Source organism: Galeopterus variegatus, unplaced genomic scaffold, assembly GCF_000696425.1.
Source record: "Galeopterus variegatus unplaced genomic scaffold, G_variegatus-3.0.2 Scaffold6316, whole genome shotgun sequence".
Lineage (NCBI taxonomy): Eukaryota > Metazoa > Chordata > Mammalia > Dermoptera > Cynocephalidae > Galeopterus > Galeopterus variegatus.
The window spans coordinates 116565-132445 of NW_007732427.1; the positions used below are offsets into that span (position 1 = coordinate 116565).

A 15881-nucleotide genomic window follows, 5' to 3' on the forward strand; every position below is an offset into this window, starting at 1 on the left:
TGAATCTGTGGGAGATATTTGTCACTGTGTTTTTTTAAATACTTTTCAAAGCAAAGAAAAAGTGAGAGATAAAAGTGTCCTATATAAAATTATATCACAAAAGATTTCATTTATATATATATATAACCTAATGAATCTTATACAGTCAACTGTGATATCTGAGAAAAAGAGAAATTAATGATCCAAAGAGGTCGAATTGCTAAATGCAGAGCTAGGATTTGAACACTCACTAAGAATGTCCCACTATTCTTTTTATGCATTCATGTTTAAATCTGTAGGCATTTTATTATATAGAGTCCATAAACTAAAATGTAAAAGAATCTATAGATTTATATAGTTTTAGCTATAAAAATTATCACGAATGTTATGAGTTTCATGTTTTAGAATGTGAATTTGAGAAAAAAAAATATACATAGTGAAATCACAATCTAAGATGGATAATGCCACGAGTAGATAAAACTCTGCAAATACTTCACTATTAGGCAAACAAACCTACTTTGTATATTCCTAGAATTAAGAAATCACATTTGCTGTGGTACTGTGATAATAAAAACACCAACTCTTAAAACATTTTATTGTTTAATTCATTTTTACTGCTTGTTTGACCTTGTTCTTGGCATATATATGCATGTATACTTGTTTTTCAAGAATAATTTTCTCCTTTAAGAGATACCAAAACAGGACTGAAATTCAGGGAAATGTATAAGCTGAAGAATAAACACAATAGCTCTCTTTTGAAAACCTAATGAACTGGGAATGAACTGTTAAAGCATCTGCAAAAATAAGACTGAGAAAAGAGCACTTGTAATTTTTAATTTAAAATAAAGTCAACAAAGATCCATGATAAACAACGAGGTCAAATAAATGTTAGATCATCAAATAATTTAAGTTAACTGTCATCCTCTCTTTCCACAGCATTTTCAGAATTAGTGAATTTAAAACATTCTAACATGTATATAATTCTACTTTACAAAATGGTGATTATTTTAAGCATGTATAATGATTCAAGAATCAGATTATCCTTTATACTACCTAGTACTTAAAATAACCAGAAAATTATTTCCTATGACAGTTGCAATTGGAGAACTTTAGAATTAGAAACTCAGATCTCCAGACTCAGTTCTGTCAGATTTAATGGTAACCTAGACATTTTCTTGCTTCTAAGTCTTCTTTACATCTCAATTATAAAGATGTCATAAGGAATAGCTCATGACTCAGATATAATGGAGGAAATAAAAGATTTCTTAATTAATGATTATATTTTAAATGGTGTAATATATACTATATTTTATCAAGTTAATATATACTACATGACATATAACCCCTACTATTGTCTCACAGAAAGGAAACATTTTTTCTGCCTTTTTTGCCTCATTAGATATTTGTGTCTAAACAGAAAACATGAATTAGTCATTCCCAAATTTTTAATTTTGAGGGTTACTTACTGGCAAAAAGCAGAATATTGAACATGATACTTACAGGATCATGAGCATTTCAAAAGGTAAAAAGGAAATCTAATTCAAAATCTAATTCTATTAAAATATATGCTGAAATCACTCTTACAAGAATAAAACATTACCACACTGATTGGTCAATAAGCCCAATGTCCACTGTTTGACAACTTTAATAGATACAATGTATGAGGAAACAATCCTTTTCCTTAATATCAACCAATTTCAAAAGTTAGGTTGTAACCATCCAAATCCTTGTCTCTGTTAATATACTACTATTGATCATATAATCATTAAGTTATTTAAACTTTTAAAATACATCTTGGAGATAATGTGATATTCAAGAAACTGCTTCGAAATTTACCATCACTGTAACATGACTACCAAGTCCTGTTCAAGTACTTTAAATATATTTCAAAATATTTTGATTAATTAAAAATGGATAAATTAATTAATGTACTTAAAACTTAAGTGTTGCTTTTCAGACAGTAATAGCAGTATAGTCATGGCTCCAATGTTTAAGAAGATCCATCCAAGTTGGATTATTTAAACTTGCAATAAATAGATATATTTTCTTGGAAAAATATCTATTGTTACAGTTAAACTTGAGCTTCCTTTCTAACATGATTGTATGATTATTCGTTTATATTGTTCTTTCCGCAGGAATTTACACACCCCCTGTTTGCATCCTGTTATTCACTTTGAGCTTCCCTTCACTTCACTATACTGTTTCCCTAATAGTGGGAGAGTGGATCTAACTACACACAAAAATCGTAATCGCTGTCAGCATGCTCCAAGTGTCCTCATTTACATTAATCCAGTTCATAAAGATTACCCTCAAAAGTTTATTCTGTGTGCTCTGAAATGTTGCATTGCCTTCTTGAACAACTAGTGACCTGGAGAAGACTCTGGGATCTTTTTTTTTTTAACCAATTATTTCCTCCACCTTCCACATAACTCTATGTTCCTGTGATGAACAACCTAAGAAATTGCTTAGTGTTTATGCACCACTAACCCCTCCCCCATATATATATCTGCCTAGAGAGTGGTATTTATATTAGTACTTAAATGGCACACTGGTTACTCTAAGCAGTTTCAGTTTGTTTTGTTTCACTACTTCTACACGGGGGGACAACCTATACATTTTTTTTTCTCTTTTTCAAACATTTTAACATGTATAGTTTGATTCCCCATAATAGAGGAGCAGAAAATGGAAAGGTCAAATGACTGATGTCAATAAATCTTTACCAGAGTATATGCCTCATGAATAATGCCTCACTTGGCTTCTAGACTCTCTAAGGGCACAGACCATATCTTAAATGTCACGGAATCCCCTATGATGTGGTCAAACAGTAAGCATAACATGTGAATCAATGCTAAGGATCAGAACAGCATTCTACAGAGCTGAGAGTGGGCTCAAGGTTACAATCTAAGGCAGTGGCTCCCAAACTTCAACATGCATTTAGCCCCACCACCAATGTTTGATTCCACAGGTCTATCATGGGGCTCTAGAAATAGCATTTTTAACAAGTCCCCAGGTGAAGCTGATCGGGGACTATAGTTTTGAGAAACACAGATTTAGGGAAAAGTCCTCAGGGCTTTGCTATACAACAGTTCCCAGAAAAGAGAAGTAATTGAGATACGGTCAGGAAAAAAATATAAGGAATCCGGAAGCCTGGGTTCTAGTTTCAGCTCTACCACAAGATGACTATACAGCTGATGAATAAAAACTCACAGACACACAGCAGAATACTTCATAACTCATCTCCAAGATGAAGGGTTTGATATAGACAAAACTGAAAACTTAGACATTTTATATAGATCAGAGAACATTTAAGTGTCTACTACGAAACTTTTAAAGATATACTCTTTCCTAAAATCACTATCCTCAATATCATTGTACATTGCCCAGGCTATAATTGTTAAACTAGACAACTTTTGTCCGAAAGAAAAAACACAAAAGCAAGCAAAGAAAAAGATACTCAGACTAAACACATCAAACTATGTAAACATAAACCTAAAGGGAAATTAACAGTTTTGCAACATCCTAAACACAAATTACAAGTACAAGTATCTGTGAATGTGTTATCTAGGTACTTCCCTAGTGATCCAGACCAGCAGGATTAGAATCTCAGCATTGTCTGAGAGCTTGTTAGAAACGCAAAATCTCTGGTCACACCTAAACCTACTGAATAAGAATCTGCTACTTAACAAGATCCCTATGTAATTTATAAGCACATTAGAGTTTGAGAAGCACTGATATAGACCACTGAGATTTTATCATTAATTCCTTTACTACAGTTTGTAAAATAACATGACATTTTTAAAAGACCATTTTCTTGAAAAATCTATTTCTGACAGATAAACAGATAAAAGAGAAAGTAAGGAATTATTTTACATAAGAAAACACATTGAAACATTATTTTCAAACAAAAACTTCCATTTAAAACAGATGATGAAATATTGTATGATTAAAAGGTAACAAATATCACCTAGCCACCTAGCTCAAAACCCAACTTTAACAGCTGAGTAAACTAAGATACAGGAATGTTACTTGGCTTGGTTAGAGTCAAATAGTTTGTCAGTGGTACAATGGAGAATAAAATCCAATCTATTAACTCCTATACTGAAGTGCTCAGTCCAGTGAAAAAAACATTTTTAATTATACTTTCCTGCAGTAAACATATATAGGTAATTTAAAGGACTAGAAGTACACATAATTTTGAAAGGATAAAATAGCATGTCCATAAAAACAGAAAATCCAGCAATAACATATCACAGTGTTAATAAGTATTTTATTCTTTACCTTAAAAAGAAAAAAAAAGAGAGAGAGAGACTTTAAAAAATTGAATTGGAAGGAGAAGCAAAACTGGATCGAACATACTTTAAGTATAACTTTTAAATACCTGATTTTCAAAGAATGATACCATGCATCACGTAAGTGGTTGCATCTGTTTGATGAACGAAACTGGAAAATTGATCTTAGGACTTATTATAAATTTGGCTTTGCCAGTTAAATTTTACCATACAACAATAAATAAAACTTTTTTCACATATGGCTATTTTTTATAGTTATTAACACAGAACCAGCCATAATTAATCTAAGCATTTTATAAGTTATTGTAGAAAAATTAAATCCTCTGTCTTACCATCAAAGAAGCTCTTGGCTCTGAGGTAACTGACACTGAGCCTGAGAACTGAAAGTTTGTCCAGCTTATTAATAACATCTTGTGGAAAAGGCAGCAGGCTAGCCAGACGGTCCAATTCTGTATTAAGTCGGTCTCTATGTCGCTTAGAAGGATTTGACTTGATTCCTTCAGCTGGGACTGGCTTTATGCTGAAAAACAAACAAAATACCATAAAAATCCTTTAAAAAATATAAAGCAGAAATTTCTATTGCATTATATCTCCTCAAATATTTCTCCAATATAACAAAATTTTAAAATCTACTTCAAGCTTACATAAATCTTTGCAAAATCTTCCTTTCATATCTTAATTAAGAAAAACAAGGGAAGGGGTAAAATTCTCCATAATATTTTATTACAAAGCTTATGAGTTCATCATAGGAAAATTCTAAATACATATTATGAAAATGCTTACTTACACTTCATACATTTGTACTATAATGATTCCCAATTAACAAATTTACTAGTATATATATTTTTTCCTTCAAACACAGCCATTGTAAGGGCAAGAAAAATAAAATAAATCTATAATAAATCATGTAAAAATCATGCTTTCTTTGCTATCTTCCACAAAAAGTATCTCAGAACCATTTATGTTGTAGATAAACAGGAACAAAGCTAAATAAAAAGTTTATCTTCATCATCCCCAGCATCCTATATTTACACACTTTGATCCCATTACTAATGACTTCCCAAAGCCCTTCTGGCACCTGAGGACAGTCTTCCAGCCATTTATTTTTGTGGTCCTCAAATTTTAAAAGAATAAATTTGACTTTAGTTATTTATGTTTGTTGACTGACAAATATTAGATGCTAATTGTGATCATTTGCAACTTTTGCTTTTATGACTAGGCAGTACTTCTACTTAATTAACAGCTTTCATAGTTCGTGTCTCAATTAGAAAGTATGATGAAACCCCAACAATTTAGCATGATTTTCATCTGAGAGAAAAAAATACTTATGGGTAGGAGAGGATCATGAGTTCAGAAATGAAAAACTGGACAATTTTGCACATGAATTTCTTAGCAAGGATTTCATAGCAGTTATTATTTCATTAATAACTTAGAGTATTTACATCATCTGATGACCATGCTGAACTATAAATAAAGAAGATATTAGAACACAAAACAAAGTAATTTTTAGACTATGCCTCTACACCTTTTCATTAGCCAGAAAAATAATTATCCAGGGTATTCGTACAGCAAAGACATTCTTGACAATTCAAATGGAATTATATTGTCTTACGATGTAGAGGCATGGGTACAGTGTATTAATTTGATTTAATCAAAACATTTCTATATAATTTATGTCTTCAAAAATATATGTGAAGAAATAATACTTTATACAGAAAGATGATGAAAAGTAAATGTGGAATTTTAACATGCTTTTTATACTGTCCCTAGAAAGTAATTTTTTCAGTTCTTGTCTATTTCTATTTTTCTGCTATAGTTTATTTCTACAAAAAAGGTAATTAAGTTGGCAAATGATGTATTTATGTATATATACATATAAAAGTTGATACTTTCTCCAGACTATTTGTATAATTGCATATATAAAGTAAATTCATGACTATTTCTCTAGCTATTTCTCCTTAATTATATTTCATTTATAATCAAATTCGTGTCACACCTAATTACCACATTTCTCCAATTAACTAACTGAATTTCAACTTTTACCCATAGTGCTTGTCTACCTCATTGTATACTTCTCTACTGGTTAATTAATGACTTTTTAACAAGTAGTTATTCATACCTATCACATCCTGGACAGCCCAGGAAAACACTCTTCTATGAAATATTCAAAAAGTGATATGGGAGCCAAGCAGAAAGAGTGACTGCTCGAAAAAACATTTTACACAAAGGGTGGTATCTACGATGAACCTTGAAAGATGAACTGATTTCACAAGGAGGTGTACCTGGGAAATGGTGAACTGTGAGAAGTTCCCTGTCTGATGTGTAAAGAGCAAAGCCAAAGAGAGAAGGAGGAAGGTGGTCGGGGCCACATTCTTTCAAGAAACATTGAAAACCTACCAATGTAACAAGTGCAGAACACTTAGCACTGAACAAAACATACAAAAACTCCTGCTCTTATCCAGCTTGCATTCCATTTGGAGGATAAATAAATAAATGAATAAATATAACTTTTGGGTCTGATGAGTGTTAAGAAATATAAAGCAAGGTGAGGAACTAAGGAGTGAAGGAATGTTGGTTTTGATAGCCACAGAAGGAGTCACTGACGTGATGTTTTTGCAAAGACATGAATAGAACAAAGAAGTGAGCCATGTGGGTGTCTGATGAAAAATGTTCAAGATAGAGGAAACATGAAGTTTCCTCAAGGTAATGGTAGAAAATTGGACTTTGTTATTTGGGAGTCATCTTAAGCGTTGAGCAGGGATTTACACGATCAGTTCCTGTGTTCTACCAAGCTGACTCTGTTGACAGAGAATGTGGGAAGCAGGGCAGGGCTCATGGAAGTTAGGATTCTGCCACCAGAAACTTCTTTCTAAAATGTAAACTATGTCACTCCTCTGATTAACACCTTTCGGTAGCTGTGGACTGTCCTTATTCCTTAGCCTAACACACAAAACCCTTTATGATCTTTCTGGCCTCTATTTGCTCCTCTGGCCTCATTTCCTCCAGCCAAAGTCCTCCTACGTCCCTTATACTCCAGAGCTAAGAAATTATGTACAGTTACCGAGATGTATTTTGGTGTATTCATAAAAGCTCCTTGTTCTGTCCTACCCCCTGTTCTAGCAGATCACTTTTATAAAGTCTTCCCTGACCCACCTCACAATGGATTAGCTACTCTGCCCATACAACTTCTGTATCTTATATATACATCTTATACAACCAATCCATTAAGGAATATTCTATACAAATAACTTCACATAAAGTGAAAATATGTATATAATCCAGTACTGCAATCTTGGTAGCTTTCCAGTAATGATTATAAAACGCTGGAGAGAAGAGAGTAACCCAAACATTGAAGCAAAACAAGCTGATACGATGCAGGTTAAAATAACAGTAACTTGAAGGAATTCCTTCTCCTTGTGGTAATCGCTGCCTACTTATGCTGGCTCTTCACAGTACTCGACCCTGGACTAGATTCTGAGACTGTTTCTTTACACAACACAAAACCGTCCCATCTTTAATTTATTATATGTACCTTACGAAAGAGCGTGAGATCGAGTTTCCATAAGTCAAATGTTAAGTAACCTAATTGCATATACTTGTCTGTTACTGTGATTGCTACATAATCTTAATCATTTTGAGATCCTCAGTGCCCAGCACAGTATCTGACACAAACTGAGCTCTCAATCAATGTTTGCTGACCAGAAGTGTCCAAAAAAGAAGTGCTCAGAATCTGACCAAAGGCAGTGACAGTAAGGATGGAAATAAAGAACTGGCCTGAAGAGAGATCTAAGCCAGGCTCAAATATTCGCTGAACGACACTGACTTGGTATAGGAAGTAAGACAGAGGAAAACATTGAAAGAGGAGAGGTTGCAAATGACTATGGGATTTGTAGCTTAGAAGAACAGATACATTTCCTAATGGGAGGTACACCAAACAAGGAGAAAAGTGGCTTGAGGACAGACTTCAGTGATACCAACATTTAGGCATAAGGCTGAGGAAGAGGCACCGGCAAAGATGAGGAAAGAAGAATGAGAACAGACAGGTAAAGAACCATGGTAGAATATTTTGGAGATTACAGAAGAAAGTTAAATGCACAGAGAAATTAAGTTAGGTCATGGCTCAGAAGTACCCACTCAGCTATTCAAAGCTACTGTGTGTTTCCACTGGATTTGAATCTTTTAACGTGTCAGATTGTTAAAGCTAAAGTAATACATTTGACACTCTTTTTCACTGATTTTGTGAGAAAAGTTCAGAATTATTTTGTGAAAAATATTTCATACATATTTGTACATATTGAGGATGCACAGAATAATTAAAAATAGAGAATAATCCTATATCAATCACATTTGACTTGGGTTATGCTAGTGCTTTTAATTTTGTATTGTCTTTAAATCTAAAATCTATACCAAAATACACCACCAACCATTATTTAAGTAAAAGCTATGTCTGAAATATAAACATCCTTGTAAGATTGGATTTGGGAGTTCTGGAGTTCAGACATCTCCTGAAATAGAAAGACTATACATGTCGATCAGGCAAAGGAGCAACTTATTGCTTTTTTAAACCTTAACCTCAAAAATCCTGTCCCAACCTGTAAACCAAAAATTGTTGTGAAATCAAAGTTCTAGCTAACTGCATGCCACACTTCTGTTTTGGAAGCCCTGTATGCTACAGCTACTGGTGGTAACAGGCCCAATAGCCTGTCCAATGCCAGTTTGAATGCTATCTTTAAAGCCTTTTTAACATCCCCATCTAAATTGTGTGTTATGCTCATCATTTGTGCCCAGTTTGATACAAAATTGAAAAAATTAAAAACTCAGTTTACTCATAGATTATTGTAACTGTAAATTTTTTATATAATATTTATCATAAAACCTCAAAATAAAGTGCAAATATATAGTTTCAGTAATCCTATGAGACTAAAGTGACATTTTCTAACAAGAGATTACCGCTCACAGTACTGAGTTTGCTTTGTCAGCTTTTTCCTCTGGGTGATTTAATCTACTCCCACTGCTTCAGTCTACTTACCAATAACATACCCATCTTTATTTCCAGTTCCTGTACTTGAATGTCCTCTCATTCATATTTTCTGGAAGTTGGGCACTCCCTTCTAGGCATCTACTATGCTACTCTCCATCCAACAGCTCGGAAATTTGAAGTATTCCTTAATAAAATCCCTCCGTGCAATTAACTACACCCAACAATGCCCAACTCCTAATCTCATTCATTCTTCATTTCCTTCCCCCAGTTTCAGTGCATACTTATTTATCTCTGAAAACAAATTAATATGAATTTCAAATGTTTACAGTCATAAGCTATGTGCTTAATGTAATATTATAGAGGTGATGTTCAGGACAAACAAAGTCAAATTTCATTGTTAGGCTGAATACAGCTGAATACTTTACTTCCCTATATAAGGCAAAAAACATGTATAAAAATTCTGAGAATTCTTGCTGGAAGCCACCTTTAATGAGTCAGAATTCTGCCACTCTCCTGCTGCTGTTCTACAGTTGTGATAAGTTCTTCACTTTCCCTCTGTTTGCTACACATAAGGAGAGACAATAGGTTTAAGTAGCATCATTTCTAGCACAAGATGTTAATAACGAAAACCAGGAAAATAATGTATGTCCTAGAAATCACTCTTATTTCCAAAGTCTTAAAAAAATATTAATAATATTCTTTTTTCCCTCTTCTATGTATGTACACTTTTTTTTATTTCTCTTTGAACCCACATAAAATATATATGCTACACCATAATCACTAAAACACTACCAGAAAAATTTTAAGTGGTGGTCAATTGTCAAATTAGTAAATCTCAAATACTATGTGCATGGTACTAGGAAGCTCTGGTAGCTACAAAGAGAAATAAAAATAATCCTGTCTTTAAAGAGCTTACTTTCCCTACCAGGAGTAGATATATTCTACAACAAGGCAAAATCAAGCATAATGCACTGCTCAATAACATAGGTGCTGTAAAAGTGATGCTCAAGAGTTCAGATGTAGCACATCTATATTGGGTCTTAAATAAAAGCAACACTTCTGGTTTCATGACTGTAGAATATATAGCTTTCTACAACTACTCTTCTCTTCCAGAAAATTACACCAAAATAAAGGAAGCAAGAGACAGAAACACAAACTCTGCCTCCAATAAACCTACAAGACAGATTTAACCCAGATGCAAATAAACATGAAGATGAAAAATCGGGAGAAATCAATAAATCACAAAACAGGAAGAAAAATGTAATCATAGTATATATTACTTAGCTTGGCAGTAAACAATATTTACATAGTCAAAAATAATGAAACAATGAAAGTGGATTAAATCCAAAATTGTAATGAAATTATATTAAGAAGATAGAGAAAGGTGACAAAGGTTAAGGAGAGACAAGAGTGCTAAAATTCTTAACTACCACAATGAGATGACAAAAGATAATGCCTAACATGCTAAACTTGAGATAGTACAACATGCAGATTATTGACTTTTTAAATGTGCATGTACTCTTTACTAGAAATACATTTCACACAATATTTCGACCAAGAAATTGGAAAGAACTGAAAAATATAGTACAAAGTAAATCAATCTGTAAAGGACAGCTCAAGTAGACAATTTGTAAATAAACACATACACTCCTACCACTACACACAACCACAATTCCAACATATAAGTTCAGTTACCTACCTCACCTTTTTTGCCTATGAAATTGACAATAATATTTTTAAGCAAAAAGGCAGGATACAGGTACATCCACAGACTGCCAATGGGAATGTATCAGCAAATTTTTTTGGAGAGTAATTTGACACTATCTCTCACAGTGTAATATTTGGCTTAAACTTAAAAGTATACATAATTTTCTACTCCAAAATTCCATGTATAGGAATTTTTCCTAAGGAAATAACTAATAATTTACACGTCTCAAGGGTGCTCTTTGAAGTACTAGTTAAAATATTGAGAGGTTGGAAATAACAGAAATCCCCCCCAAAAGAAAGTAGTTAAATAAGTGAATGCAGCCATTAAAAACAGTGTTTTGAAGTGGGGGAAGTAGGTAGCAAATCAATAAGATAGAAGAAAAAGACTTGAAGAGGAAAGGACAGGAATACAAGTATAAAGATAAGCAAGTGCAAATCTTGTATGGGAAATGGCAAATAATTTATTTCAGCCACAACACTATTTGAGGAGAAACAGTGGACAATAGGAAATCCCTAGGATATGGGTGTTCCAGATGCCTCACTCAACTTGTTCACCTGGACAGTATTGTAAAGTCGGTAAGAACATAAGCTTTGGGGCCAAAAGATATAGGATCCAATACCCAAACTCAGTGCCTATCTATAAAACCTAAATAATATTACCTTTCCTTAATACTATTATAAAAATGGAATAAAATGATGTATGTAAAGCACTGTGCACAATGCTTCTATCATAGTGCTAATAAACAGCAGTTTTTGTTATATTAAACTACCATGCAAAAAAATCAATTTTCAAAGAACTGTGCAAGTAGAAAGGTACTGTTTTTAAAGATTTGCATGGTATTTATTTCTAAGTAAATGTCTTAATTAAGTACATGAATAAGCGTGTACTATGTGGGTTTCTTCACCAGTGCAGTAGGACAGTTCAGCAGTATCTGTAATTGAGAACATAATCATATACTGCCTCTTACTGTTTCAGAGAAGAATTGATTGTTCTGTGAAGATGTAACCTAAAATTATTTATTTTATTTATTTTATATTTTATTTTATTTTATTTTGTCAATATGCAATGTGGTTGATCATTGTGGCCAATTACCTAAAATTATTTAAAGAACAGAATTTATGTTTCCATTTCATGCATGTCTTTAGCAGTCTTCACAGCTTAAAAAAATGCTTTTGCTCTGCTAATTTTAGCTGTGAGAGTGGCAGTGTAGGTGTTGACTGTCCTGCTTTATTGGTCAAGAAACATGCCCAGATCTACGAACAATGAGGAAACTAGACCTCATCTTTTAGTTTAGATCCAGTGCTCTCAATTTATACCTATTTCCTCTTTTCCCATTAATGTTATGTATAACTAAACATTTTCACTTAGTTCATTTTCTAGTTCCAACGAACAAGAGTGGCAATAGAACCACTACATATAAACTATCTAAATAAAGCTATTTGAGAGAAAAATGATGATGGAGAAATAATTACATAAATGAAAAGACCTATACTTTTACTTTTAATGCTATTTTAAAAAATGTATCACACTACATTTATATGAAACATTTAATGAGTATTATATACTGTAAGTAATAAAATTCAGTAAGTCAGTATTATATAAATGAGGTTCATAATATTTAAATAAACAGCAAGTTAGCAAGAATAGCAAGGAAGACAATGCTTTTATATTAACATTATTAGTATGTTAATAAAAGAAAAACTTTCATCAGTATGCATTTTAACAAAGAATCAGCTAAGGCTCAGAAGTTACTTCCAGTTTTTACACTTCAGAATGCCTGGTTTGATCATCACTACTGCTGGTATCATTTTCAAATGTCATTTACTCAACACTTGTTATTTGCCAACATTCAGTATTAACTTTCTAGAAATATGGTAAATTGAAATTTTCTGTATTAATTAAACTTCAGAAATACAAGAATGTATCCGAAGCTGTTATCACTAGAGAAAAATAGATTCTATTTGATTCTATAAAGGGGTTAGCAGCTATCTTCACTAAACAAAATAACTAAACAAACAGAAATGCTTTCATCTCCAGAGAGATTAAAACAAGAACAGGATTCAAATAAAAATATTTGTTCTTTTTTTGAGCAGGGTTACTAAATATAAGACAACATTCTAAGTAAAGTAATAGTAGATTCTATTCCTAAGGTTACCTTTGAAATTTTCTTCTTGAAGGTGGGAACATGAATTGGATACAAGGTTGCTTCAGATCCTTTAATTTCCTAACTTTCATTACTCCAAAGAAAAAGGAAACTCTACTATGTACAAGATACTTTAGTGGGATTAAACTGAACACATTTAAAGTGTATCAGTATTATCTAATAAAAATAATTTTCAGTGTGAGACCTGCCACTAGGGGGCGTCTATTTTGATTAATACACTCAATTGAAGATTGACCAAAAGAGCTTCAGGTTAAAATGTCACCCACTTTATTCCAAAATTTTATGAAATTGTATATTTAAATCGCTGTCTTTTAAAAACAATTTTATAATAATGCTACAGAATATTATCTCTATAAGTGAAATAAAATGACCATCACTTAAGGGGTCAAGGTTAAATAGATCTGAATAGCATTTTCAGCTCAAACAAAATATATTTTTCCCAATGTTGGCATGTTTCTAGGCCCCAATAGGCATAAACTGGTAGTTTAATTAAATAACATATTAAATTTAATATTAGATTTAATTGCCTCCTTTCTAAAATGAACTTTGACTAACTGCATTATTAAGTTAACTGTTTTTCATTCAGGTAAAAATACCTTATATAAACACTTTTACTTGATAATGTAAATGCTAGCACTTTCTCCTTTTGGAGCAAGACGGTTACATTTAAGTAATTTGTAGGATTAGAAGCAATGCATGGTGCTCAATAAAGATCTGATAAACATCTATGACAACTAAGATAAAATGTGGATGAATGAGGAAAATACTTTATATTACAAGAAATCATTAAAAACAATATATTAAAGTCTAAGGAAGTGTATTAAAATATTACAAAAATATAACAGGCACATCTTACAAAAACAAATGGAAAATGTAATATGTTAAAAGGGAAGACCTTTCATAAAATAGTGAGTGGAAACCAAAATGTTAAACTTTACAATGAACACAAAAGTAAGGCATTTAATTTTGTTTACAAAGCCTTCTAGGTCCTTTCATAACAAACTAACAACTCATTATCTTAAAAACCCATCAGGGAGATCTTCAAGTTTTCTGACCACACATGTAAAACCGATGATACCCCGTTATGCTAAGTGTATTACAATCTTGTATTAATAAACACATAGAACAGACATTTGGGATACCTCCCCATTTTAACCAGCAAGAACAAAATCAAATTAGACAAAGGGTTTTAATATAAGATACCATCCTATAAAATGAAAAGTATTATAAATCAATGTCTCAGAACTACTGAGACAGAAAATTGCTGACTCGACAATATTCCTGTCAAACATGCTGTACCGTAAAACTTCCAAATTTTAATCAGATACTATTTATAGATGAATATCCTCTGTTAATGCCAATTCAGAAGTCTAGATCTGAAAAACAACGATAATTGAAATTCTTAAAGAAAATTAAAACTCCAGAATAATGAAACTTTTAAACCAACAACTAATTTTAAACATAAATCGCAAGCTGTTATTTTTCTGGTTCGCATTAATCAAGGTTAAGTTTTAAGCAAAATGCACGTGATATGCTCTGAGTAGACGTTTAGGCGTTCTTAAAATTGTTTATGAAAATTTGAAAACTATAGATAGATGATATAATTAAGAGATAATAATTAGAAATAAACACATGAATACACCCACTTTACAAAAGGAAATCTGTCTCAAGCACAGATTTCTTTTTCTTAAAAAAATTACTTTAATGTATTTGCCATCTCACACAAATATCCCACCAAAACAAACAACATCCCTCCCAAATCAAAGTTTGTAATCTATTCGAATTAACAAAACTTTGAAGTAGGGGGAAAAAGGGAATTAGAGGTAGATGCTAAGAATGAAAACTTCTCTCTCAATAAACCCAGTTGTAAGCACCCCAAAAATGATAAGGTTCCCCCAAAAGGTGGCTAAGAATACACAGCCTCTACCGCATCCTGTCCACTGCATCCACTCCTAGCTGCTAACATCTCTACCCACTTTACCAATAGGGTCACGTCAAGAGCTACAAAATTACTGCCCAATAAGTAAATAAGGCGCAACAAAAAGTCAGTTGCTAAGGACCAAAAAATACCTTTAGAGACACTTAGCCCCTTCCTTCCAGACGGCACGTGTTTCCCTCTTTAAAAATCTCGCCCTACCAAGCTCTCTACCAAGAATGACAATTAAGACTGTCCTCTAACCTAACCCATGCGGATAATAAAAGTGGAAGGGGATTTCAAGACAGGATTATGCTAACTAATCCACTAGCACCACAAAGCACATCAGCGCTGTCAACAAATTAGGACCAAAGAGAGAACAGAGTTGCAAAACGTGAGAGGGTGCGGGTGCGCTGGTGACGGCGGACAATTTTTAAAATGCAATAATTGAAAATGGGAAAATCTAAGTCCTCGGTCTCTCGACCGGCCTCCAAATGTCGATTCCATAGGCTGTGTCGGGAACTGACCTAATACCCTGGATCGCGGGGATTTGGGGGGCGGGGTGGGGCCGCCTCCCGCACCCGCGCGCCCAGGACGCGCTCCGGACACTCACGTTTTCTGCACCGGCTTCCGCCGCTTGCGACTGGCGTAGGTGATGCTGGCGCTGCTGCTATTCATGGTGCCCAGCCGGCGGCGGCGGCTCCTCCCCGGTCGCGGGCGGCCCGGTCCCCGGGACCCAGTGGCGACCGGGACGAGGGCGGCTACGGGCGCCGGGTTCCACGAAGCCGCGCCCACTCCACCTGCGTCGTCCTCTGGCTATGGCTAGGACGCCGCGCCCCCAGCCC

At 33.7% G+C, this 15881-nt stretch overlaps 1 protein-coding gene across 1 annotated transcript in view; it reads right to left on the reverse strand.

Annotated features, from left to right (window-relative positions):
• The window catches only part of AHR (aryl hydrocarbon receptor), a 48727-nt gene extending 32955 nt beyond the window's left edge, over positions 1-15772 (reverse strand). Inside the window, exons 1-2 of the mRNA XM_008590705.1 lie at positions 15650-15772; positions 4601-4788 (exon numbers count right to left, since the gene is read on the reverse strand). Coding sequence (XP_008588927.1) covers positions 4601-4788; positions 15650-15714 — 253 coding nt within the window. The 5' untranslated portion in view covers positions 15715-15772. The remainder of the gene's footprint in view (positions 1-4600; positions 4789-15649) is intronic.
• Positions 15773-15881: the final 109 nt, after the last annotated feature.